This window comes from Mirounga leonina, unplaced genomic scaffold, assembly GCF_011800145.1.
Source record: "Mirounga leonina isolate KUSES-001 unplaced genomic scaffold, KU_Mleo_1.0 Mir_200, whole genome shotgun sequence".
NCBI lineage: Eukaryota > Metazoa > Chordata > Mammalia > Carnivora > Phocidae > Mirounga > Mirounga leonina.
The window spans coordinates 9,751,626-9,779,313 of NW_023270503.1; the positions used below are offsets into that span (position 1 = coordinate 9,751,626).

General features: G+C 41.9%; 1 protein-coding gene across 1 annotated transcript; it reads right to left on the bottom strand.

Annotated features, from left to right (window-relative positions):
- Positions 1-17,597: 17,597 nt before the first annotated feature.
- On the bottom strand, positions 17,598-27,640 carry SLFN14 (schlafen family member 14). The gene is made up of 5 exons (XM_035026585.1): positions 27,623-27,640; positions 24,488-25,602; positions 22,869-22,997; positions 20,486-21,200; positions 17,598-18,432 (listed from the first exon to the last, which is right to left on the bottom strand). The coding sequence occupies exons 2-5, from the start codon at positions 25,545-25,547 to the stop codon at positions 17,598-17,600; spliced, it is 2,739 nt and encodes a 912-aa protein (XP_034882476.1). The 5' UTR covers positions 25,548-25,602; positions 27,623-27,640.
- Positions 27,641-27,688: the final 48 nt, after the last annotated feature.

The following is a 27,688-nucleotide window of genomic DNA, read 5'->3' on the forward strand; positions in this document are numbered from 1 at the left end:
TTTATTTATTTATTTATTTATTTATTTATTTATTTATTTATTTATTTGAGAGACAGAGAGAAATAGCATGAGGGGAGAAGGTCAGAGGGAGAAGCAGGCTCCCTGTTGAGCCGGGAGCCCAATGCGGGACTTGACCCCAGGACTCCGGGATCATGACCTGAGCCAAAGGCAGTCACTTAACCAACTGAGCCACCCAGGCACCCAGAAAATTCCCTTCTTTTTAAAGTTTTGATTTCTTGGAACACGAGGCTAGACGTGTTCCTGTCTTTCAGGTTTCAATTTCCCAGAAATTAAATTAGAATGGTCTTACCTCTTAATGCCTGCCTTCCCCATCTCAAGAAAAAAAGAAAATAAAGCTGTTTCCTGTTAATAGAAATTCACCATTTTTAATAAGTATAGTTAGTTCTGGTTTGACTCTAAAGGAACTGTTTATCATAAGGAGAACGATGCCACAGAAAAGCCTGTTTGGATTACACACCAAACTGTTATTAAGGAGGAATCCCTGGGGAGTGGAATTGGAGAGGAAGAAGATAGAGAGAGAGGAATTATTATTTTGTAAAATAAGCCCAAGTTACTCAAGAAATGTTTCATGCAATCAAGAAAAGCAACGCTAGAGCCAGATAGGGAATTAAACAGTGCATTTCATTGACTTTCTCACTTACTTTTTCTAGTAGCTTCTATAATTCCAAGAGCTGTAGTTAAACCCTGTTGAAATTTCTGCTGGATTTCCTTTTATTGATATGGCTGCTGATGCTGTTAACAATTGTTTTGATTAAATTTCTTCTGCTTACCACTTCGATCTGCACTTCCTTCCACAGTCTGTACAAGTCACAATTCCCTTGAGCTTTTGTTTGGTTTGCTTGGTTTCTTTTGGGTGTCCATTCTTAGAGATTGCAAGAATATTACAATATGGATTTTTAAAAATTTTTTATTGTTATGTTAATCATATTACATCATTAGTTTTTGATGTAGTGTTCCATGATTCATTGTTTGTGCATAACACCCAGTGCTCCATGCAGAACGTGCCCTCTTTAATACCCATCACCAGGCTAACCATTCCTCCCACCCCCTCCCCTCTAGAACCCTCAGTTTGTTTTTCAGAGCCCATTGTCTCTCATGGTTCGTCTCCCCCTCCAATTCCCCCCCTTCATTCTTCCCCTCCTGCTATCTTCTTTTTTTTTTTTTAACATATATTATTTTTTTCAGAGGTACAGATCTGTGATTCAACAGTCTTGCACAATCCACAGCACTCACCATAGCACATAACCTCCCCAATGTCTGTCACCCAGCCACCCCATCCCTCCCACCACTCCCCACTCCAGCAACCCTCAGTTTGTTTCCTGCAATTAAGAATTCCTCATATCAGTGAGGTCATATGATACATGTCTTTCTCTGATTGACTTATTTCGCTCAGCATAACACCCTCCAGTTCCATCCACGTCGTTGCAAACGGCAAGATCTCATTCCTTTTGATGGCGGCATAATATTCCATTGTGTATATATATACCACATCTTTATCCATTCGTTTGTTGATGGACATCTTGGCTCTTTCCACAGTTTGGCTATTGTGGACATTGCTGCTATAAACATTGGGGTGCACGTACCCCTTCGGATCCCTACTTTTGTATCTTTGGGGTAAATACCCAGTAGTGCAATTGCTGGATCATATGGTAGCTCTATTTTCAACTTTTTGAGGAACCTCCATACTGTTTTCCAGAGTGGCTGCACCAGCTTGTATTCCCACCAACAGTGTTGGAGGGTTCCCCTTTCTCCGCATCCCCGCCAACATCTGTCGTTTCCTGGCTTGTTCATTTTAGCCATTCTGACTGGTGTGAGGTGGTATCTCATTGAGGTTTTGATTTGGATTTCCCTGATGCCGAGCAATATTGAGCACTTTTTCATGTGTCTGTTGGCCATTTGGATGTCTTCTTTGGAAAAATGTCTGTTCATGTCTTCCGCCCATTTCTTGATTGGATCATTTGTTCTTTGGGTGTTGAGTTTGATGAGTTCTTTATAGATTTTGGATACTAGCCCTTTATCTGATATGTCATTTGCAAATATCTTCTCCCATTCTGTCGGTTGTCTTTTGGTTTTGTTGACTGTTTCCTTTGCTTTGCAAAAGCTTTTAATCTTGATGAAGTCCCAATAGTTCATTTTTGCCCTTGCTTCCCTTGCCTTTGGCGAAGTTTCTAGGAATAAGTTGCTGCGGCTGAGGTCGAAGAGGATGCTGCCTTTGTTCTCCTTTAGGATTTTGATGGACTCCTGTCTCACATTGAGGTCTTTCAACCATTGGGAGTCTATTTTTGTGTGTGGTGTAAGGAAATGGTCCAGTTTCATTCTTCTGCATGTGGCTGTCTAATTTTCCAACACCATTTGTTGAAGAGACTGTCTTTTTTCCATTGGACGTTCTTTCCTGCTTTGTCAAAGATTAGTTGACCATAGAGTTGAGGGTCCATTTCTGGGCTCTCTATTCTGTTCCATTGATTGATGTGTCTGTTTTTGTGCCAGCACCATACTGTCTTGATGATGACAGCTCTGTAATAGAGCTGGAAGTCCAGAATTCTGATGCCACCAGCTTTGCTTTTCTTTTTTAACATTCCTCTGGCTATGCGGGGTCTTTTCTGGTTCCATACGACTTTTAGGATTATTTGTTCCATTTGTTTGAAAAAAGTAGTCGGTATTTTGATGGGGATTGCATTGAATGTGTAGATTGCTCTAGGTAGCATTGACATCTTCACAATATTTGTTCTTCCAATCCATGAGCATGGCACGTTTTTCCATTTCTTTGTGTCTTCCTCAATTTCTTTCATGAGTATTTTATAGTTTTCTGAGTACAGATCCTTTGCCTCTTTGGTTAGATTTATTCCTAGGTATCTTATGGCTTTGGGTGCAATTGTAAATGGGATCGACTCCTTAATTTCTCTTTCTTCTGTCCTATTGTTGGTGTATAGGAATGCCACTGACTTCTTTGCATTGATTTTATATCCTGCCACTTTACTGAATTCCTGTATGAGTTCTAGCAGTTTTGGGGTGGAGTCTTTGGGGTTTTCCACATAAAGTATCATATCATCTGCAAAGAGTGACACTTTGACTTCTTCTTTGCCGATTTGGATGCCTTTGATTTCTTTTTGTTGTCTGATTGCTGTGGCTAGGACTTCCAATACTATGTTGAATAGCAGTGGTGATAGTGGACATCCGTGCCGCATTCCTGACCTTAGGGGGAAAGCTCTGTTTTTCCCCATTGAGAATGATATTCGCTGTAGGTTTTTCATAGATGGTTTTTATGATATTGAGGTATGTACCCTCTATGCCTATACTCTGAAGAGTTTGATCAAGAAAGGATGCTGTAGGGGCGCCTGTGTGGCTCAGTTGATTAAGCGACTGCCTTCGGTTCAGGTCATGATCCTGGAGTCCTGGGATCGAGTCCCACACCGGGCTCCCTGCTCAGCAGGGAGTCTGCTTCTCCCTCTGACCCTCCCCCCTCTCATGCTCTCTCTATCTCATTCTCTCTCTCAAATAAATAAAATTAAAAAAAAAAAAAAGAAAGGATGCTGTACTTTGTCAAATGCCTTTTCTGCATCTATTGAGAGGATCCTATGATTCTTATTCCTTCTTTTGTTGATGTATTGTATCATGTTGATTGGTATGTTCTTATAATTGTTTGTATTTCTTTGGTGTTGGTTGTGATCTCTCCTCTTTCATTCATGATTTTGTTGATTTGGCTCATTTCTCTTCTCTTTTGGATAAGTCCTGCCAGGGGTTTATCAATCTTGTTAATTCTTTCAAAGAACCAGCTCCTAGTTTCGTTGATCTGTTCTACTGTTCTTTTGGTTTCTATTTCATTGATTTCTGCTCTGATCTTTATTATTTCTCTTCTCCTGCTGGGTTTAGGCTTTATTTGCTGTACTTTCTCCAGCTCCTTTAGGTGTAGGGTTAGGTTGTGATTTGAGAACTTTCTTGTTTCCTGAGAAAGGCTTGTATTGCTATATACTTTCCTCTTAGGACTGCCTTTGCTGCATCCCAAGGATTTTGAACAGTTGTGTTTTCATGTTCATTGGTTTCCATGAATTTTTTTTAATTCTTCTTTAATTTCCTGGCTGACCCATTCATTCTTTAGTAGGATGCTCTTTGGCCTCCATGTATTTGAGTCCTTTCCAAATTTCTTCTTGTGACTGAGTTCTAGTTTCAAAGCATTGTGGTCTGAAAATAGGCAGGGAATGATCCCAATCTTTTGGTACTGGTTGAGACCTGATTTGTGACCTAGGATGTGATCTATTCTGGAGAATGTTCCATGGGCACTAGAGAAGAATGTATATTGGAATATACTATTGCTTTGGGATGGAATGTTCTGAATATGTCTGTGAAGTCCATCTGGTCCAGTGTGTCATTTAAAGTCTTTATTTCCTTGTTGATCTTTTGCTTAGATGATCTGTCCATTTCAGTGAGAGGGGTGTTAAGGTCCCCCACTATTATTGTATTGTTGTCAATATGTTTCTTTGCTTTTGTTATTAATTGCCTTATATAATTGGCCACTCCCATGTTAGGAGCATAGATATTTACAATTGTTAGATCTTCTTGTTGGATAGACCCTTTAAGTAGGATATAGTGTCCTTCCTCATCTCTTATTACAGTCTTTGGTTTAAAATCTAATTTGTCTGATATCAGGATTGCCACCCCAGCTTTCTTTTGGTGTCCATTAGCATGGTAAATGGTTTTCCACCCCCTCACTTTCAATCTGGGGGTGTCTTTGGGTCTAAAATGAATCTCTTGCAGACAGCATATCGATGGGTCTTGTTTTTTAATCTAATCTGATAGCCTGTGTCTCTTGATTGGGGCATTGAGCCCATTTACATTCAGGGTAACTATTGAAAGATAGGAATTTAGTGCCATTGTATTGCCTGTAAGGTGACTGTTACTGTATATTGTCTGTGTTCCTTTCTGGTCTATGTTGCTTTTAGGCTCTCTCTTTGCTTAGAGGACCCCTTTCAAGATTTCTTGTAGGGCTGGTTTTGTGTTTGCAAATTCCTTTAGTATTTGTTTGTCCTGGAAGCTTTTTATCTCTCCTTCAATTTTCAATGACAGCCTAGCTGGATAGAGTATTCTTGGCTGCATATTTTTCTCATTTAGTGCTCTGAATATATCCTGCCAGTCCTTTCTGGCCTGCCAGGTCTCTGTGGATAGGTCTGTTGGCAATCTAATGTTTCTACCATTGTAGGTTACAGACCTTTTGTCCTGAGCTGCTTTCAGGTTTTTCTCTTTCTCTCTGAGAGTCGTAAGTTTTACTATTAGACGTCGGCCTGTTGACCTATTTTTATTGATTTTGAGAGGGATTCTCTGTGCTTCCTGGATTCTGATGCCTGTTTCCTTCCCCAAATTAGGGAAGTTCTCTGCTATAATTTGCTCCAATATACCTTCTGCCCCTCTCTCTCTTTCTTCTTCTTCTGGGATCCCAATTATTCTAATGTTGTTTTGTCTTATGGTATCACTTATCTCTCGAATTCTGCCCTCGTAATCCAGTAGTTGTTTATCTCTCTTTTTCCCAGCTTCTTTATTATCCATCATTTGGTCTTCTATATCACTAATTCTCTCTTCTGCCTCATTTATCCTAGCAGTTAGCACCCCCATTTTTTATTGCACCTCATTAATAGCCTTTTTTATTTTGCCTTGGTTAGATTTTAGTTCTTTTATTTCTCCAGAAAGAGTTTCTCTAGTAACTTCCATGCTTTTTTCAAGCCCAGCTAGTATCTTTAAAATCATCATTCTGAACTCTAGTTCCGACATCATACTAATGTCCGTATTGAGTAGGTCCCTTGCAGTCAGTACTGCCTCTTTTTCTTTTTGTTGAGGTGATTTTTTCCATCTTGTCATTTTGTGCAGAGGAGAATAGATGAATGAGAGAACAAAATGCTAGCAGAGTAACAACGTCCCCAGAAAATATACTCTAAACCAATCAGAAAAGACCTAAAACTGGGGGAAAAGAGAGGGAAAGAAAGAAAAAAGAAAAAGAAAAAAATAAAAACAAGCAAAACAGAACAAAACAAAACAAAAAACAGAATATGATCAAATATGATCAGGCTGGTACATAGATCAGTGCCACATACTAGATTTTGGGTGTATTTTGGTCTGTTAGAAGAAAGTGCCTCCCAAAATTTTAAAGAAAGAAAAACTTCTATATGTACAAAAATAAGGGTTAATACGATGAAATGATGGAATATGAATGTAAAGATGAAAATTATAAAAAATTTTATAAAAGGAATTAATAATAAGTTGTTTGCAAAAAGAAAGAAGAGGATTTAAAAAAAAAGAAAAGGAAAAAAAGGGAGAGAATGTGATCAGGCAGGAAACTAGAACAAAGCCATACACTAGAGATTTAGGGTATATTTTGATCTGTTAGAAGAAACTGTATCTCAAAATTTTAAAGAGGGAACAACTTATATATATATGTCAAAAATAAGGGTAACTACTATGAAGGGATAGAATATGACTCTAAAAATGAAAAATAAAAATGTTTTTTTAAAAAAGGGGTTGGGGCGTCTGGGTGGCTCAGTTGTTAAGCATCTGCCTTCGGCTCAGGTCATGATCCCAGGGTCCTGGGATCAAGCCCCGCATCAGGCTCCCTGCTCCATGGGAAGCCTGCTTCTCTCCCTCTCCCCCTGCTTGTGTTCCCTCTCTCGCTGTGTCTCTCTCTGTCAAATAAATAAATAAAATCTTTAAAAAAATAAAATTAAATTAAAATTAAAATAAAATAAAAAAGGGATTGATAAGATGTTGGTTGAAAAAGGGAAAAAGAAAAATTCAAAAAAAAAAAAGACATTTAAAAAAAATTAACTTTGAAAGACTAAAGAATCATGATAAAAAAGCCATGAATTCTATGTGCAGTATTCCCCTAGCACTGGAGTTCTGCCGTTCTCATTGATTGGTAAACTTGGTCTTGGCTGGCTGTTCTTGCTGATCTTCTGGGGGAGGGGCCTGTTGCCGTCGTTCCCAAATGTCTTTGCTGGAGGCGGAATTGCCCCGCCCTTGCCCAGTCCGGGCTTAGTAATCTGCTTGGGTTTGCTCTCCGGAGCTTTTGTTCCCTGCAAGCTTTCCGTACAGCTTTGGAGGCGGAGAGTGAAAATGGCGGCCTCCAATCTCCACCCCAGAGGAGTTGAGAACTCAGGTCCCACTCCTCAGTGCGCCCCCAGACAAAAGCAGTCAGTTGCTCCCGTCTCCCTGGTCTCCGGCCACACTCTGTGCTCACCCGGCCTGTGACCGAGCGTTTCTATCTCTGGCACCTGACTCGGTGTGGAGTCTCCAAACCCAGTAGATCCCTGGGGTGCGCTTCCGCACGGCTCCTCCCGGGGGAGGAAGGTGAGTCTCCCCGGATCTGCCCCTTGTTGGGTCCCTGCTGGAGGAGCAGTGGCCCAACTGTGCCGCAGATCACAGTTTATGGCAACCCCGAGCTGAGAGCCCACGCCTGGGCTCCGCCTCTGCAGCCGGCTTCCCTGCTCCGATACCTGGGAGCTCAGCTGCACTCAGGCACCCCTGGTCTTTCTGTGACCCCGAGGGTCCTGAGACCACACTGTCCCATGAGGGTTCCACCCCCCGCTTAGCCACCGAGTGACGTCCCTCAGCGGAGCCGACTTCTAAAACTTCCGATTTTGTGCTCCGCAGCTCTATCACTTGCCAGAAGCTGCAACAGAGGCCCCTCCCCCACCGTCTATCCTCCCGAATATCGCCTCGGATTCACTTCTCCGCACGTCCTACCTTCCAGAAAGTGGTCGCTTTTCTGATGAGAGAGTTGTTGCTATTCTTTTCTTCGATCTCCTGTTGAGTTTGTAGGTGTTCAGAATGGTTTGATCCCCATCCAGCTGAATTCCTGAGAGGAGATGAAATCCAGGTCTCCTACTCCTCCGCCATCTTCCTCTGCCCCCAAGAGGAGCTTTTTTAACCACAATATGGATTTTTAACTATGAGAAAAGGTGTCATGCATAGAGGAAATTGAGTTTGAGATGTCATGAGCTAGATCATTAATTCCCAATCTTGACTGCCCGTCAGAACCTTTCACAACACTTTTTTAAAAATGCAGGTTCAAGGGGGTGCCTGGGTGGCTCAGTCAGTTGAGCGTCTGCCTTTGGCTCAGGTCATGATCCTTGGGTCCTGGGACTCAGTCCCACGTTGGGCTCCTTGCTCAGCAGGGGTCTGCTTCTCCCTCTGGCTCTCTCTCTGTCTCTCATGAATAAATTTAAAAAATCTTTAAAAAAATGCAGATTCTAGGGCCCCTCTCCTCGACATGTAGAATCAAGTAATGAATCAATAATTTTTTTTTAAGATTTTATTTATTTATTCGAGAGAGAGAATGAGAGACAGAGAGCATGAGAGGGAGGAGGGTCAGGCGCCCCTGAATCAATAGTATTTTTTCTTTATAAAGCAGTTTATTTGTTTGTTTGTTTGTTTAATTTATTTATTTTGAAAGATTTTACTTATTTGACAGAGAGAGAGACAGTGAGAGAGGGAACACAAGCAGGGGGAGTGGGAGAGGGAGAAGCAGGCTTCCCGCGGAGCACGGAGCCCGATGCAGGGCTCGATCCCAGGACTCTGGGATCATGACCCGAGCCAAAGGCAGACGCTTAATGACTGAGCCACCCAGGCACCCCTGAATCAATAGTATTTTTAAGATGCCCAGGTGATTGTATGGTCAGCCATGTTCAGGAACTGCTAGACTCCTATTTCCTATCTCTTATTATCACCGTCTTTTGGCTTACTATTTATGGTAGGCTGTCATATCAATTACTAGTATTATAGATTGCCACCCAAATCCAATTTGTACCAAATCTGGCCAGCGTTATCACTTCATGACATTGCCTACATGTGGCATACAGAGTGGGTAATTATCTGATCGCACAAAAGTATTCCAACCCACAAATTAGCTGAGAGACACAGCCTTTTAAAAAATCATATTTGAAGAGCGTCCACTGAGAAAAACTCAGCAGAGTCCAGGGGATGTCTTAATAGCCACTGTTCACAGAGGATTAGTGTTGGGCCAAACCCTGTGCTAATAAGCATTTCATATTTCCTCCTTATCCCTGGGAAGGAACTAAGCTTCAGGAGGGTGAAGTAACATAGTTGATAAAATAACTTCTCCTAATCACGGTTTGACCATATGCAAGGCTCTGGAAATTTAGTAGTGGTTTAATAGCTACTGGTTTTGACACTTGGGTTTGTGCCAAGCACACACACACACAAAAGCACGTAATCTTTATAACAACCATCTGAAGTATATAATGTTATTTTTTCCATTTTATATAAAAAAAAATCAGTTATCCTGCCCAGATTACATTTGGGTGCTTGAGTCCATATTTGAGCCTTGTCACATCTGACTCTGAAGCCCACACAAGTACATGAATGCCTTAAAGCTCAGCCCCATGCAAACTGTGGTCATTCCTGTGGAGCAATCTTAGTGGGTGGGTGTTCTTCCTGTCATCCAGGCACTGGCCACATGCGTTTAAACATTCAATACAATGCTTCCCAAATGGTCTCCAAAGTACAGATGCTTAGGCACCTGCCCTAAGTGCCTGGGGGGGCAGGGGGGACAGGGAATCTGGAATTTTAACAATCACACCAGGTGATTCTTGTCAGGCAAATTTGGAAAGCACTGTTTAAGTACCTTTGGCCAAGCAGAGTTTGGTTTTATAGACCTCCTGAGCAGTGTACCTGGCAACTGCCACTCTTTGGGGAGGGCACAACCCCCCAAGCCAGCTTCCCACAGTGACCTGTGGGCAAAGGAAGGAAGAAGAATGCTTCTGTCCTAATTGTGTTACTCTGTTGCGGAGTTCCCTCAAATGTCTGCACTTCACCCCCACCCCAGTATCTTATGGAGTTTGCTCAAGAGCTTTGCATCTTTTACTGGCCTGTCATCATATTCCTCTCTGTGGGAGGAGGTTCAGGTAGACGGGGCCAAGAAACCCACGGGGACACCTGAGGGTCTCTGCTGGGCTGAGAGTCGCCCTCCCTCAGCTGCAACGTGGAAACTGTTGCACTTATTGCAGGGAGACTGCAGAATGAGGAGGGCGTACAAGCAATCAAGCCAAACAGGATACAAAATGGAATGTGCACTGTGATTACAACTCTGTTAAAACATATCTGCCGCCGACTGACACTGGAAATGAATAAGCAGAAACGAGACCAGCCGTGTGACACGGTGGCAGGAATGGGGATGAGTTTTCTTTTGTCCCTCTCTACTTTGAATCTTTCTGTAATGTCACTATACAGACCTAGTAAGGAAGGGTATAGTTCTGAAGTTTATTAGTGTGGAAGATGCTTTTCTCTGAACATGTCCGTTATGTAAGTCATTTTAGGTATCATATTGATTTTGTAGAAAAAATCTAGAAGATAAGAATCACCCTGTTGCTTAATATCACAAATATTCTAAATATACCCAATCCTCGTCTCAGTTTCAAATCAAATAAATTCCTGTCAATATGGAGACTCACGCCTTTGGCTTTGCTGTATGGGAAGGCAGAAGAGCATAGAGGCTAAAATGGAATTTGGAATCAGGCGGACATGGGTTCAGATCTTGGGTTCAGAATCTACTAGGTCTGTGATCTTGGGCAAGGTATTTACCTTTAAGTCACAGCTTCCTCAGCTAAATTAGATCTAATCAGGGCCAAAATTTATCAAGAGCTTTCCACCCATTGGTCACATTTATTTAAATGTGTTATTTATTTCAATCCTCATCTTTATCTAAGGCACAGGTATGAATGTCATTCTTGTTTTACAGACAGGAAAGTGGAGTCTTAAAGGGGGAAATTAACTTGCCTGAGGTCACCTAGCCAATTTAAAGTTGGAATACAAAGCCAGGGTCAGGCTGACCCTTAGGACTCTTGCCCTGAACACCACCTTATCCTACCTTACCTGGAGCTGCTATATATAATTCAACAGTGGCTGGGAGGATAAAAGATATAATGTTTAAAACATTTTGCACAGCATCTGACACATAGTACTTATTATAGGTTAGCTATAATCTTGTAGAGTAGAGGATACAGGAATGGAGCTGTAGAAGTATTTTGATGGATAAGCCATTGACTGATGGTGTGTATTTGTCATATCAAGCTGTTTGGGAACCAAGCCCCTGGATCCCTCACTACCCCTACCCTAGCCCTACCCAACACATGCCTCTTCCAAGCTGTATAATTGGGCCAAGAAGATAGCCTTCCCTGATTAAAGCAGGCGTGAAGGTGGATTTTAAATATTTTATTTATTTATTTTTAGAGAGAGAAGAGAGAGCACGAGCGAGCTGGGCATGGGCGCAGAGGGAGAGAGAATCTTAGGCAGGCTCCGCGCCCACCTCGGAGCCCAATCCTGGAACCCTGAGATCATGACATGAGTGGAAATCAAGAGTCAGACGCTTAATTGACTGAGCCCCCCAGGCGCCCCTGAAGGTGGATTTTATTTTATTCTATTTTTTTAAATGTATTATTTTGAGAAAGAGAGAGAGAGCACAAGCAGGAGGGCAAGGCAGAGGGAGAGGGAAGGGCAGACTCCCCACTGAGCAGGGAGCCCAATGTGGGGCTCAATCCCAGGACCCTGGGATCATGACCTGAGCCGAAGGCAGACGTTTAACCAACTGAGCCACCCAGGTGCCCTGTTTTATTCTTTTTTTAAGATTTTATTTATTTATTTGAGAGAGAGAGTATGAGTGGTGGGAGGGGCAGAGGGAGAGGGAGAAGCAGACTCTCTGTTGAGCAGGGAGCCTGATGCAAGGCTAGGTACCAGGACCCTGAGATCAGAACTTGACTGAAATCAAGCTGGATGCTTAACTGACTGAGCCACCCAGGCACCCCTGAAGGTGGATTTTAAATGCAAATAGTCTGAGATAATTCTGAAGCTGTAAACAATAAGAAGAGAAAGCAGATAGTAGCTATGTCCTAATTTCTCGTTCTTCACTTCCATCTTAGGTGGAGATGAAAGAAGGAACAAAATTGAAAACTTATTTCTTTGAAGCTTATTTATTGAAAATTTATTCTAAAATCATGTTGCCTCTGTCAACTGAAGATATTGAATAGGCAGCTCAAGGCTCCTCTTCCCTTTATGGGGGAGGTAGCTTCAGAGGGAAAACACTGTCCCTGAAACTTTTGAAATGCCCATTTCATTTGATAACCAGCAAGATCTACTCTTATAGATGATAGATAGATAGATAGATAGATGATAGATAGATAGATAGATAGATAGATAGATAGATAGATGATAGATGATAGATAGATAGATGATAGATGATAGATAGATAGATAGATAGATAGATAGATAGATAGATAGATAGATAGATGATAGATAGACAGAAATGGATATAAATATATTCTAAGGGATTTTAAAGGAAGAAGGAAGGTGGGACTTTACATTCTAAATCACCTCCAGTGTCGCAGTAGGAGAAGACAAGATACAACAGCAGTCCCCGTTAGGAGTGCCTGACCTTAGATGCGTCAGGAATATGACCTAAATCTAATCCTTAGCTTTACAGAAGAAGAAATTCAGATTTTTCCAGAATGATCCAGAGCCTCTGGGAGAAGTGACAGATGTTAAATATAGGAAACAGTATAGACTAGTCAGCTGTTTCCCTTACAATGGAGACCAATGCTTTCTAGAGATGAGAGCTTGACAGAGGATCCTGATAGCAAATACGAGTATTTTTTGCCTCCAGAGAGTATTTTCAGAGTATTTATATGTCCTCAAGTTAAGATTACCATACCAAAGAGTCTACTTATTTACCCAGCTTGAGCACTTACCAAACATGTACCTTTGAGAAAGTTAAATTCTCTGTGCCTCAGTTTTGTCATCTCTAAAATGGAGATAATGTGTAGCTACCTCTCAGAGACTGTGAGAATGTAGGCAAAGCATTAGCAATCAGCATTAGTTGCTGGTTGTAGTAAGACCTTGATTAATAATAACATACAGTTATTTTAAATTTTGTACTTACTTCCAATTGAAGTTTCTCAAAAACAATTTAATGTTCAGTCTCCCCAAAACCTTGGGGGAACTGAGGCAGCTCAGCTTCTTAGGAAATCTAGTTTACCTCTCCACTTCCTCCTCTTTCCCTAAATAGGGTTCTCCATGCTACAGTTTCTCTTCAGAAAAAAGTCCTATTTATGGTCAGAGACATCCTATCTTGTCTTTTCTCTGAGATAGTACCCTACATAGGTTTTAAGTGACGAGAGTATTTTTTCCATATCATGTTAAGGTTGTACAATGTTCCCATCTGTAATTCTCCAAGTTAAGATCTTCCTCTTAGGTCCTGGGCTAGGGTGATGAGCCTTGGTTTTATTCTCCATGCACCTGTTTCTGAGACACCAGTGCCCTTTTGTCATCAAATCTGATGTCAGCATCTTGTTCTCTTATTTAAGGCAACACATCTGCATGGTCAGGTACAGTCCTTGGGCCTTTCCTATCCACTTCCCATCAGAACACTACATAAATGAGGTGAATCTTTTATCTAGGCCACCTTTTTGATCCAAGAATCTCATCTCTGGGGGTTTATAAACATACCAAAGAAAGAAAAGTCTGTATGCCTATGTGCCTGGCTTAATTTTGATAGTGTAAAATTATAATCTGCTGGAATATTATGCTGTAAAAACCTTGAAATCTCAGGCAGACAATACTAAGCAGGCACTTCTCACATTTGCATTTGTAGGTCAGCTGGGTTTTGGCTAACCTAGTCAGGATCAGTCGAACTTGGCTTCAGGCCGAGAGCTGAGTGCAAGCCTGTTTCACATCTGTCACTCATCAGTGACTGGTGGGCTGCCTGAGACCTATCTTTGCATGGCAGGAACAGAAACCCAAGAGACCAGGCATACTGCTGAAATGGTAAAGCATCTGTGCACATCACAACTGACATTTCATCAGCCAAATAAGTCACATGGCCACGCCCACATCACGGGGTGGCGTGGGGATATCCTCCCGCTCTAATATTAGGAACTACAAAGAGTATAGCATGGAGAGTGAAGTATTGGGAACAATAATGCAACCTACAACAATGCTTCACAAAAAGGTTCAATGGAGAAAATGCACACAGGATATAAAATTGTGCAACTTGATCATTTTTTGTATATCAATGAAGAATGGAAATAAATAAGCAAAAATAAAAAAAAAGATATGCCTGGATAACAGAAGAACTTTTAATTTTGTCTTTGTCCGTTTCTTAAACTTACACAATAGAATTATATATCACCTTCTTTTTTAAAGTAAGTTTTAGATGCTTATAACAGTAAGTTATTTCATCAAACGAATTGTTTTATGCACTATATTAAGAGTCTGTAGAAAAGTAGATTTCTAAGTCAATTATTCTCAGTCCCCACCAGTTCCAAATCTCAAACTCAAATCTAATGAACTTCCAGCAACATGGACCTTTAATTTTACCTCTTGCCTAAAAACAGTTTAAATTCCTTCATTCTCTTATTCTTCATTGTTTCAGTGCTGATTATTCTCCACACTGACCTCTTTGAAGGCTCCAAAATTAGATATCCAGGTCAGTGAATAGAGGCATTGTCGCTAGCAGATTCCAATTTTCTGAAAGCAGCAAGTCCATTCCAGCAATAGTTACTGAGCACTTGCTACGTTTGAGGTACTGCAGTAGCAGCATTTGGGGAAATAAAGATGTATAAGTGACCATCCTTACTCTCCAGGTCTGATGGGAAGAGAAATATGTGTATACATCTATTTGAGGACAAAAAGAACAGACTTGGGCTCAATAGTTCTCAACCTGGTGGTATATGAGAATCATCTGTATGACTTTTAAAAAATATAGATGCTCAAGCCAATGCCCAGAGATGCTTATTTTATTGGTTGACTGGCCTGATCACTGGGTTTTTTGTTCGTTCGTTTGTTTGTTTGTTTGTTTTAAGTAGGCTCCACACCCAGTGTGGAGCCCAACACAGGGCTTGAAATGATGACCCTGAGATCCAGACCTGAGCTGAAATCAAGAGTCAGGCGCTCAATCAACTGCACCATCTGCACCACCCCCACACCCCAGACCACAGGTATTTTTTAAAGCCTCTGTGCCTCAGGGCAGATGATTTTAATGAGTAGCCAGGGTTGAGAACCACTGAGTTAGGCTTTCTACTTTAAGCCAAACTGAGCTGTTGGAGGAGACTAAGAATTGATAGACTCTCCAATTCGATATATAAAACAATTCTTTTAAAAATGATTATTTCATCAAATTATATAATATATACATATCGTTTTAAAAAGTTGAACGGTACTGAGGCTTATGACTAAAATATAGCAATTCCCTGTTTTCTTTTTTTTTTTTAAAGATTTTATTTATTTATTTGACAGAGGGAGACACAGCGAGAGAGGAAACACAAGCAGGGAGAGTGGGAGAGGGAGAAGCAGGCTTCCCGCTGAGCAGGGAGCCTGATGCGGGCCTCAACCCCAGGACCCTGGGATCATGACCTGAGCTGAAGGCAGACACTTAACGACTGAGCCACCCAGGTGCCCTGTTTTCTATTCCCCTAATCCCTCTCCACTTTTGACTCTTTATTTTTAGAGAATTCACACATCTCCCATTATCCAAATGTTCATGCACTGGTATCTTTCCTTCATCAGAAGCTAATTAATTGTTGAACTTTATTTCTCCCACCCAAAGTACCCCCAAAACCCCAAGGAAATGTACAAAGGAGGAAATGTCAAGTAACTGAAGCAGCAAGAGGCAGGGGAGAAGTTCTTCTGTTCAATCCATTCGCTGAGACAGCTGGCCAATAGGTTCAGACTAGCCCATCTGGTGGCCTGGGCAATTAAAAAGGCCGCTAGGAATGCTTTTCCAAGCCCTGCCTGTTCTCTCACCCCTTGGAAAGCTGATAGGTTTTATCTGAAATTATAGCCAGAGGACTACTTCCACACTGTCTTTTGCATTCATGCCTCCCCAGTATCAATAAGGTTGTCCTAAACCTTTCCAGAATTAAAAACAATCTGGAAATCGGAGTATTTCCAAAGCCACGTAACAATCCTTACAGACAGGACAGCGGGACTGCATTGAAGAGCACAGCATTGGCTTCGCTACTTGGGGAGCTGACTAGAGAAAGGGAACTTTGATTTTTATTTCTATTTCCCATACATTGGAAAGAAGATGTGATAGGAAGGTATTGCGAAGATCTGACGATGCCAACGGCTACTTCTCTGGCACGGCTTAGAATGAGTTTGGCACTATCATCAGAAGTCTTTTAAGCCACAGACTGGCTGCAAAAGGGGAGACCAAATTGAAGGTAGGGGGTGGTGAAAGTTTACTTGAGGAGTTGGGCATTTGAACAAGGACTTGACCGGCAAGCAAGGATTTCAGCAGGTAGAGGGGCAGACAAGAGTTTTAAGGCTGAGAAGAGAGCACAGCCAGGAGCCAAGAGTGTGTACAGGGGTGGGGGGTGGGGTGTAGGTGGTAGAGTTGCTCCCTGGAAACTCAGAATTAGAGTAACATTAACACCAAATCATAACAGAAGAGCTCAGGGATGTGCAAAGGCCTCTTAGAGACAGACCACTTCCCAGGCCAGCAGCAGAGGATAAGCGGTTTGGAGCCTATGTGAATGTATCAGCAGGTGGAGAATGAATGGGAGCAGAATGTGTATGTGTGTGTGTGTTGGGAGGAGTGAGGAAGAAGGCTGGTGGTCAACCTGGAAACTTTAGAAACTAGGAGAGAAGAGAAATTTCAGCTGAGGCAGAGGATGTGGAATACCTAGTCACCCTTAGCCTTCTAAATTTGCTTTATTTTGTAAACCTGACCTGTCTAGTTCTCATGGTCGAAATATCCCTATTTTAGAGATGATCGCAATAGTCTAACAATGCTTTGAGTCTTCATACATTTGAATGAGATTACCATCTCCGCAAAGCTATGCTTATATAATTTGGCCTCCTATGTTACTATTGAATATACTGATTAGCAAAAGCTTCTGGCCCACCTATTCCTACAATCCTCGCTGTAAATTCGCAGAGTGAGATTTTCATCTGCGCATCGGTCTTTTGTGAGCTTGATTAGCATAAAGCCATCCCCAAGAGACTAAGCCATACTTAGCACAAAGAAGAAATCAAATTCTAGGCCCATAAAGCTTGAGACCCATAGCCAGTAGGAGGTGCTAACCAAGGTGTTGCCCTTGAGATACCCAAAGTTAGTAGCCTGGAGGGCATCCTACCTACCACTCCCAACATAGGCCAGCAAGGCTGGGGTGCCTTAGACATATTGGGAAAGGAGATAGAACAAAGGATGTGTTGGGGGAGTAAGTCAGGGTGTAGAATGGAAAGCCTTGGAAATTGGTTTGGCTTGAAGACTTTGGGGACTCACTGCAGATACATTGGCAGGGGATGTCACATACTCCGTTCTCTATTGAAGGAGAACCTCTGGTCCCTGAAAGATGGACCGGACTAGGAAAACCAGAGGCAGGGGACCAATCATCAGTCTGCTAGGACTGTACAGGGAAGAGGACAGTGACAGCACATAGAAGGGAAGGGTCACTCCCGAGAGACATTTCTGTGGTTCCGTGCCATACTTACTGTGCCTTGATCTCCTCACTGATAATACGTGAGAAAGTGCCTGGGAGAAGGGACTCTGCTCTTTCTGGCTGCCTGTATTGTTAAAATAATTTTCAGAAAGCTGCCCTCTTTTCATAGAGCAGGTAAAGATGTTTAATGGCTCGTGAGGCAAAGCAGAGCTTATGAGCTTCTTCTGACAGGGCGCATTCTGGACTAAGCCCAAATACAATATTCCTCTCCAGACCTGAAAACTGCTGAATACTGTCGAAAATGATGTGACTGCCCCAAACACCAGGGGCCTGGCTGAACGCAACCTTTGTTGCTCCATGGGCTTCAAATAATTCCATTGCTTTTAGCAGGGCAAGCTCGTAGCGTCCTCTGTCCTCCCCTCTCCTGCACAGAATTGCAATGTCTTTGGGCCGATAGCCACATTGGAACAGGTCGTGACACCTTTCTGCCACCCGTTTTACAATCTGTTCCATAGTCAGGTTAGTCTCTGTCTCACACACCCCAGGCAGGGCCAGGGCACACATTGCTTCCTCATAGGCATCTTCCCTGAACAATGACAGTGTGTCTGGGGACATGCTGGAGGGTGGATTGGCTTTGATCCTCTTCATTTCTTCTTTCATGACCATTGCTATTTCTAGAGCACAGTGGATCCCATTGGTGATTGTCTTTCGAGGAAACTGAGCAGATGGAGGGGGGAGGCCATTAATATCTGCATGACGGACTTGGAAAGGGTCCAGAAAAATCCAGAGAATCCCACGATGAAGGTTTTCACTCCCAGCTCCCTTCACCTTTGGATGGGTGATGCTCCTGGCCTTCAAGTACCAGTCTCCATATTTGCTGCAGAAATTCTCAGTCTCATCCATCACTATATGCTTAATCTTTAGGAACTCCTCTTGTAAGAAGGTCTTCCGGGTCACAGCTTGACAGGTGGTTTGTTGGCTGTAAGGATGCCAGAGAGAATAAGGTTTCAGGCATATAAACAAAGGGAACACCGTGTATTCATTACTATGTGGGTTGGAATCAGAGTCTAGTTCTCATCTAGAGGCTGGTTCACTGATTCAGTGGTATCATGAACACGACAAAACCACTCTACTTACAAGTGACCTGACAGAGAGAATAATACGTAATTGCAAATCTTACTCTTTGGGGTTATCTAACTAAATCTGCATGTGAAACTTTTTGAAATGAACCCAGGTAGGAGATTTTATTTCTATTACTAGTCTATTTCTGCTGCTTGGCAAACCCTGAAGACAAGCTTATTACATGTAAAGGAAATCTCAAAAATAATTTATGCCTCCTACTACCATTTCTTAACTTTCTGTCCTTTTTAGAGCTGGAGAGCAGGTCCCTAGAGACATAATTTTATGTGCAAAAGAGGTATGAGCTAGTACAAATTCCTCTAAAGCAAGTCCTATTTCCCCCACTTACTTGTAGTAAAAACCAAAGCCTCTCTAGATTTTCCTAAGGAAAGCATCAGGAGGTTGCTGAGCTCTGTGACACGTCAAGAGGGTAACAGCTACTGGGCTATGGCTCTCTGGAACTGCTACTGTGTCTCCTTAGCTCAGTGTTCCTTTAGAATATGTTTCAGCATATTAGAGGATATAAGAAATAACCATGTTTAATATATATATAATAAATAGATATAAATTTATAAGTATATATAACCAAGTTTGTTAAAAAACATATATTTATACACCTTGGCTACATAACTTGGCTGTTTCTTGCCTCCTCTAATTTGGATCCAACTAATATCACTCATTCCTACAGATTTCCTGATTTTACATATACAGTCCTTGGGGTTTTACTCCCTATGCCTTGAATCACACCTACTCATGTTCTCTCCCAATTTAGACTGTGTAGACTTCTTGAAGAAAAGCACTATTCTTAGCCCCCTTATCCTGGGCTTCAACAGATACTTGTTGAATCTGCCTTTTGACTGGGATATTTTTAAACTTACCTGTAATGCATAGTCAGCACAGTTTATGACATCCTCCACAATTTGGCATCTACCTCCTTTCCAACTTCATCACCTGCCACATTCCCCCCACCCCGACCCCACTGGCCCAGTCAGACCCACCATTCTGATTCTCTCATGTGCCTTTGCATTTGCTGTGTGCCCTTTGCTTAAAAAGCCCTCATTTTATCCACTTCTACTGACTTCTTAAGAGTATGCCCAAGGATCTTCTTCCCTAGTGACTATTTATTGACCAACCTCCAGCCTAAGTTAAGCATATCTTTATTATCATACTAATTGCATAACACTCACATTGCTTATTTTTTTCTTTGTCTCCTTTATTAGGCTTTATGGCCGGGTCTTCAATATGTTTTTTACCCGCTAACACTAAATGTACACATTCTTAGCATATAAGTGGTACCCAGAGAAGATTTATTGAATAAATAAGTAAACCAAACCAAAAATTAAAATGAGTTTGCCCTCATTTGTTGGATTGTATAACAGCCATTTCTTTTACTAAATTGAAAGGTGAAGATTTAAATCAGAGGCAGATTTCCATGTTTTCTGAAATTGTTGGTTCAGAAGAAGTCAAACGAATGAAAATATTTTATAAACAAAATCATATGGTATTTAAATTCAAGTTCCTGTTAGGTATCATGTCTAATGAACTAAAATACTCTATGACTTTAAAGCATTAAATATCAAGCAAAAAGTATATATAAAGCAAAATAAGTTTATTTCTTCTTTTCTTAAAGTGAAGGCCAGAGATTGTAGGGGAAAAAAATGTTTCTAGTTAGAGAAACGTAAGGTGATGTATAGTTGGCTAATTTGTAATGAGATGTTTAAGCCTGGGCATTGCAAAGTACCCATTTATAGCTCAACTACCTGATCATTTGGAAATGTGTATACAGTTTGGGCTCTCACATTTATGCAGCTAATACATTGCAAAGTCTTAAAACTAAAAACACAAATTAAACTTTTTTGATACTGCGGAAAAGACTAAAAATATTTATTGTGTTGAGCTAGTGGAATTCTTACGTCACATAATCCTTTAAGGAGTCACTTTCACAAACATAAAGGATCTCTTTTGGTTTGCACTGGAACAAATCCTTAATTTTCTCCATGATTTTTATGGCCAGGGCTGTCTTCCTGGTTCCCGGAAAGCAATGGATGAACAATTCTCGTGTCTCCTGAAGGCTCTCTGAAAGCAACTCACACTGCTCCTCTATGAGCAAGTTGAAAAATTCACAGCCCAGCCGGTCACTCAGAAGAGATTGAGAACACAGTGAGACTACGATAAAGGCCTGCAACAAATCTTCCACTTCGTCCTTGGTGGCAAGCCTGTAGGATTGGGGGTAGTGCACGAGGATTTCACCAGGGCTATGCTGTGTGCTGGGCAGGTACATCAGCCTCGGGATAACACACACTTTCCCTGTGTAACCACCAACAGTTCCCAGTTTCTGTTTTAACTGATGAGCAGTATTTCGGGCATACTCAAGCCCTCCATTCCAACCAGGGTTTATTAAGATTGTATAGAGTACCAGGGGACTGTTCACCGCTATGAGGAGAGCATCACACAGGACATCCTGTTCTTTCCTTAAGCCAACATCACTAGCCCAGCTTCTAGAAAATATCACAATCCCCTGAGAACAAGGATATATCTGTGTCTTCATTAATTCCTTGAGTCCTTTATGATCTGAGAAGAGCTTCTTACAGAGGGATTCTGGTTTAAACTGTATCTCTTCCCATGTCACTGAAAATGCAAGAGATAGAAGTAACTAAAATTTACAAAAGCATATTGTAAGTATTCCTGCAACATCAGAGGAAGAAATGAATCTAGCCATGGAACTGTGGGTTTCCTTGGGTACAAAGAAAGCACCCCTCTTTATTTTGATGTAGTCCCAATAATTTGTTTTTGCTTTTGTCTCCCTTGCCTCAGGAGACATATCTAGAGAGATACAGTCATCATAAAACTGGGTATTTACCCGAAGAACACGAAAACACTAATAGGAAGAGATATAGGCACCCCTATGTTTATTGTAGCTTTACTTACAATAGCCAAACTATGGAAGCAGCCCAGGTGTCCACCGATAGATGAAGGGATAGAGAAGATGCGGTACATATATACAATGGAATATTGTTCGGCCATAAAAAAGAATGAAACCTTGCCATTTGCAATGACATGGATGGATCTCGAGAGCATAATGCTAAGAGAGAAAAGTCAGTCCAAGAAAGACAAATACATATGATTTCACTCATATGTGGAATTTAAGAAACAAAACAAATGAACAAAGGAGGAAAAAAGACACAAACCGAAAAATGGACTCTTAACTATAAATAATCAGATGGTTATCAGAGAGGAGGTGGGCGGGGGGGGGATGGATAAATTAGGTGAAGGGGATTAAGAGTACACTTATCTTGATGAGCACTGAGTAATATATGAACTGCTGAATTACTGTATTGTATCCCTGAAACTAATACAACATTTTATGTTAACTATAATGGAATTAAAATTAAAAATTAATTAATATTTTCTTAAAAAGAAAGTATCGCCTCTTCACAGGCCAGGACTCTGAAGTTCCCATTTCTGGCAGCTCTCATACAGGGGAAGGCAACAGGGAGGAGTCTCCACAGAAAAGCCTGCTAGCACCCCCTCCTCAACCGGAAGTGGTCCACTCCTGCGAGGAAGGTATTCCTTTCTGCTAAGGGTTTTTCTGTGTGTGTGTGTGAACCTGATGCTTTAGGGAAGTAAGAACTTGCCTTCAGAACATTGATTCTTAACCTGTGGCAATTTTGCCCCCTGGGGGGGCCTATGGCAATGTCTGGAATATTTTTTGTCATAGCTGGAGAGGTGCTATGGGCATCTATAGTGAGTAGAGGGCAGGAATGCTGCTAAACATCCAACAGTTCACAGGGCAGCCCCTCTCAACAAAGAATTGTCCAGCTTGAATGTCAATAGTGCCCAGTTTGGGAAGCTCTGCTTTAGGAAAAGTCCAGGTGACCCCATGGCTCACCTCCTTCTCATTGGAAAGCCCAGGGGCAGTTCTCTTATGGTATAGACTTAAGGAATTTAGACTAAATTCTCTCAAATTTGGAGAACAAAAGCCATATGTGACTGGAAACCCCAAAGTACACAAAAATGTAGTGTGGATACAACAACTGAGAAGCAAGGGTCATTATATTTATTATTTCAGGACCATTATGTCTGCTAAATCCTACATTTGACCTCCTCTAAGGAGAAAGCCTTGGACTAATTGCTACCAATTCCTCCCAACTTATTATCAATCAACTCTATGCCCAACGTGGGGCTCAAACTCACAACCCCGAGATCAAGTCACAAGCTGTGCCGACTGAGCCAGTCAGGTGCCTGGCAACTGAATTTTAGAAAATAGTCCCTTCAGCTGAAATCAAGAGGGAATACCTGGAAACAGACGTTGTTGTAGAGGCCCCTTCAATTCCAGGACTTTCATGGGAGATGATGGGCTTCCCAGTGCTGATGGAGCTGGTACACTCATGGGAAAGCTGGAGTCGGTGGCCAAACTGGAAGTTGCTAAGCAAATACATGGCAAGTTGTTTCAGACAAAAAAAGAAAACTCTTCTTTTTTTTTTTTAAAGAGGGGGAGGAGAGAGAGAATCTTAAGCAGGCTCCACGCCCAGCACCGAGGCCCACACGGGGCTCAATCTCATAACACTGAGATCATGACCTGAGCCGAAATCAAGAGTCAAGACACTTAACCAACTCCACCCAGGCACCCCAGAAAACTCGTTCTATTGCTTTTACTACTGTTGACATGAGATGTGCATCGTGCCTGAGACACTCTCACACTTTCTATGCCTCAAACAGTTCACATAGGTTAGGAAAGGAAGTCTGGGGACTCCAGCAGGGTCACCCATCTTCTAAGTCACTGTGTGTCTCATCTTGGGCAAGTCACTTATCTTCTCTCCCGTGCCAAAGTGAGCTGGTAACCCTTACATTTCCTTCTAACTCTGATATTCTGATTCCTGGTCATCCCTAAGAGGAAAGGCTTAGCGTGGGCAAGGGGGGTAGAATCAGAAAAAGTTAAGCACAGTATTTTTTTATATTGTTATAGTGTGTTTAAGCCCCCATTCAAGGCTTAGATGGAATAGATAGTGGCAGGATCTCTAGTTTGGGGTGTGTGTATATGAGAAAAGTAAACTCCAATTGAGGACAGGAGAATGATCCAGCAAAATCACTCAAGTCTTGATCCCAGCTTCATTTATCAAATTTGAAACATATTGACCATGAAGGCAAACTGATAAGCTTTGTTCAGCCTGTAAGTCCTTTACGGATTGATTAGAAATCACCAGGGCTGATTCCAGCCAGACTGCAAGGGAAGTGAAACCGCTAGGAGTCAACCTCCCCCACCCCCACCCCTGCCCAGCATCTCCTTTTTGCATTGTTTTTTTCCCCCACTTGGTGGTGCCCCAAGCCCACTGGTTAAGGGTGTTAGCTCCTAATGTTACAGGAACCATTCAAGTTTGTCAACAAGCTTCCCTCAAAAGAATTAGTGGAGTCATCCTTAAACAGTGTTTCTCTCAAACACCATTTTTAGAGTGACACTGTCGGTGCATGTTTTTGACGAGGGATATCAGCCTGCAAAATTCTTTCAACAGGCAGTTACCCTGAATAAAAGGGAACTTTCACTAACTCATGGCTGATGGGAAAACTTTCCCAAAGTGGACTAACACCCAAGCATTTCTTGACCTCAGAGAGTTCATATTCTGAGTCTTTGGAACTGAAAAGACATATTTTTTAAAGATTTGATTTTAAAGAATCCCTGCACCCAACGTGGGGCTCGAACTCACGACCCCAAGATCAAGAGTTGCACACTCCACCGACTGAGCCAGCCAGGCACCCTGGAACTGAAAATATTTTTTTTAAAAAAACCCTGTAATGGGAGAATATTTATAAGCAAAATAGCTTTATCTGCTTCAACTAAAATACCTGAGAGAACAGCCACAGAGGACACAGAAGGGGCTCCTCCCTGTGGAGGGGATCACGACTTCCTTCGGTTTTACCTGACTGAACACCCAGCATCATGGCCACCCAGTGCTCCGCCGTCAGCCTTGTGACAGAATTGTCCCTCATGATCCAGGAATCCGGGGTCCCTGAGAATACAACACAGCAGAAGGGCTCTACTTGAACCACACAGACGTAGCCGTACAGGACGTCTTTCTGGTACACATTCAAGATTTTGGTAGTGAAATGCACCTGTGGCTTCTCACAGCAGAAGTGGAACGTTGGCAACTTTTCTATACAGTTTTCTATTTCTTTTTTCAGCAAGTCAGGGTTCACTTTTTCTTTCTTACATCCAAACACTTCTTTGCTCTTATCATCGACCCCAAAAATGAGGTATCCCCCGAGGGTGTTGGCAAATGCAGAAACATAATGAGGCAGCATTTCTTTAATCCGGGGGACAATCTTTTTGGTGGTGAACCTTTTAAACTCCACATGGGTTGACTCGGTAAAATTGAGTTTCTCCTTATATGTGAGCTTGTCCTTTTGAAACAACTCTGAGGCAGAAATCCTCATGTCTTCCTCTTCCTGAATGTCTCTGTCGGGAACTTTCTGAGAACTCAGCTCCTTCACTCCCAATCTCCCTCTTTGGGCTCTAGACTGCTTCTCTCTGAGGAGCTCCAGAGCACTGCCAGCATTCAGGTTGACCGTGGAGGTCACAGCTCTCTGGTAGAGATTGGAGCGCAAGCTGCAAATCCGGAGGGGGAGGCTGAAAACATCTGGGCTCCAGGACTTCACAAAAATTAGGAGATCATGCCCCTGCTGCATGTAGTCAAGGTATTTCTGTGAACCGGAAGGAAGGAGCTGTTGGAAAGAAGTTTCCAGATCCTGTCCCAGCCCATGGCATCGGTAACTGTAGGTTTTATCATCAATCTCTGCTTTGATCACACCCCCTCCAGAGTTTAACAGGGCACACGTGGCCTGGATGATTTTCTTATTCTCGGTTCTTTTCAGATAGCTATTGGTCATCTTCTTCCTGTTCTCTTCTCCAAAATTCACCCTGCCCACGTGTACAACTGTCTCGGGGTAGAGCATTTCCATGTTGGTCTGGAGGCCGGCCATCCTAGCAGCCACTCTGTGGTCCAAACGGTAAGAGAAAGAGGTTCCAGTAAATAACCTGGACAGAAACGTGGTTTCTACGTTAACAAGAATCCCAGAGATTACAATATTTTCTTCGAAGTCATAAATTATTGGAGATACATTTCAGCATTGGAGATAATCTTTGATATTACCGTTCTCTAACAACTTTGCCAAGACCCCAAGCCTTTCCAGCATGAACAGGCGTAGATGAAGATGAATGCTGAATATTTTGCCATCATGGAAAAGTTACATTGCTGAAGTTTTGAGTTGTTTTTTATTTAAAATCAGGAAGTGGCAACAGTGAGCCCAGATCTAAAGGGCATAGGTTGGCATGGGAGCCAAAGCAAGTTATTAGAAAATATGCAGAAACAGAGGTTGAAACCAGAAGATGCTCCTATTTATAATTCAGAGGAAAGGAAGGAAGGCAATAGAGAACTAAGGGAGGATAGTCCTGAGGTATATGTGAGGTAGAAGATCTTGCTATAAAAAAAACCCATAAAATTTGGTTTTCCTTATGCCCTATTTTATACAATTAAAAAATTTTACTCCTGAAAGAATGTCTATTGATACCAAATGCAGAAATCAGTGTGACTCCTCAACGCTTCTTTATATATATATATATATATATTTTTTTTTTTTTTAAGATTTTATTTATTTGTTTGACAGAGAGAGACATATCGAGAGAGGGAACACAAGCAGGGGTAGTGGGAGAGGGAGAAGCAGGCCTCCCGCTAAGTAAGGAGCCTGATGCAGGGCTCGATCCCAGGACCCTGGGATCATGACCTGAGCTGAAGGCAGACATTTAACCGACTGAGCCACCCAGGCACCCTCCTCAATGCTTCTTCTAAAAATACATTTCTTCATACACAGTGCGAGGTAGGGGCAGGAGTTTTCTTTCCCTCCTCAATAGTTCTGCCCTGTGCCGTGGGAACCTCTAAGGTGTAGAAGAGAACTGAGACTTTGGGACATAGTCATTAAACTGTGGTCAATCTCCTTTTTGCTTCACAGACCAGAGAACAGCCACCCAAATTGAAATCAGGGCTCTGCAGCAAATGTTTCAGAAACAACCCCCTGAGCTTTTGTTAATTGCAAAACAAAATATTTACTAACCCAAATCAAAATCAAAATTCTTCCTTTAGGAAAAGAGAGCCATTTCTTCTGTTGATTTTTGCCAAGCAGAGGCCATGTGGGTGTTGTTTGTACCCACCAAGGGGAAAAAAGCAGGCATCCCACAGGACGGCTACCCTCCTCTGCCATTAGTTTGCTCTTGGTTGCCTTCTCACTCTTCCAGGCAAACCAGAATTAACATGATGAATTGTTTTTTCATACAGGAGCATCTTCTCTAGGTAAATGTAAAAGTATGGCTCTTAGAGAAATTTCTGATAACATTCAATTGATATAATAAGATCACAGAAGTGTTGGAAGGAGCTGTAAAGATCTTCTGGCCTAACCATTCATCTGATTCTCTTTTTAAAAATTATTTAAAGTAATTTCTATACTCAACATAGGGCTTGAACTCATGACCCCGAGATTAAGAGTCACACACTCCTCCGACTGAGCCAGCCAGGTGCCCCCATTTGTCTGATTCTTAAGTCCTCTCTATAATATTCCCAACTCCCAACAAATTGCTTTCCAGCAACTGCTTGAACACCTCCAGCAACCACTAACTCAGTACTTCTCAAATTAGACCCTTCTATTTTCTGACAGTTGTTTGAAATGGCTTCCTGATTTTTCAACTGTAATTTGTCTCCCTATAATTTCCACTGGCTGGGGCCCACAGAACAAATCAAATTGCCTTTGAACTAGCAGACCTATACTCTCCGGACTGCCAAGTCTCATTGATGCTACTTGGATGCTGACAACGAATATGATAGATACAAAGTTTTCTGAGATTCTAGCTCCATACGAACATCCTTTCTAAACTTCCCCAAATTTCTCACTCGCTGTCCTTTACAAGTTTACAAGTGAGCTACTCTTTTACTAAGCCCTTTGTGTTCTCAGACATAAATTACCCCTAAGTTGAGATGGATGAGATTAAAAAAAAACACTTTTTTTACCTGATACTCTTGCTTTTCCTCTTGCTGTTTCAGTTCCACATCTGGCTCTGGTCTGAATATTTGCCT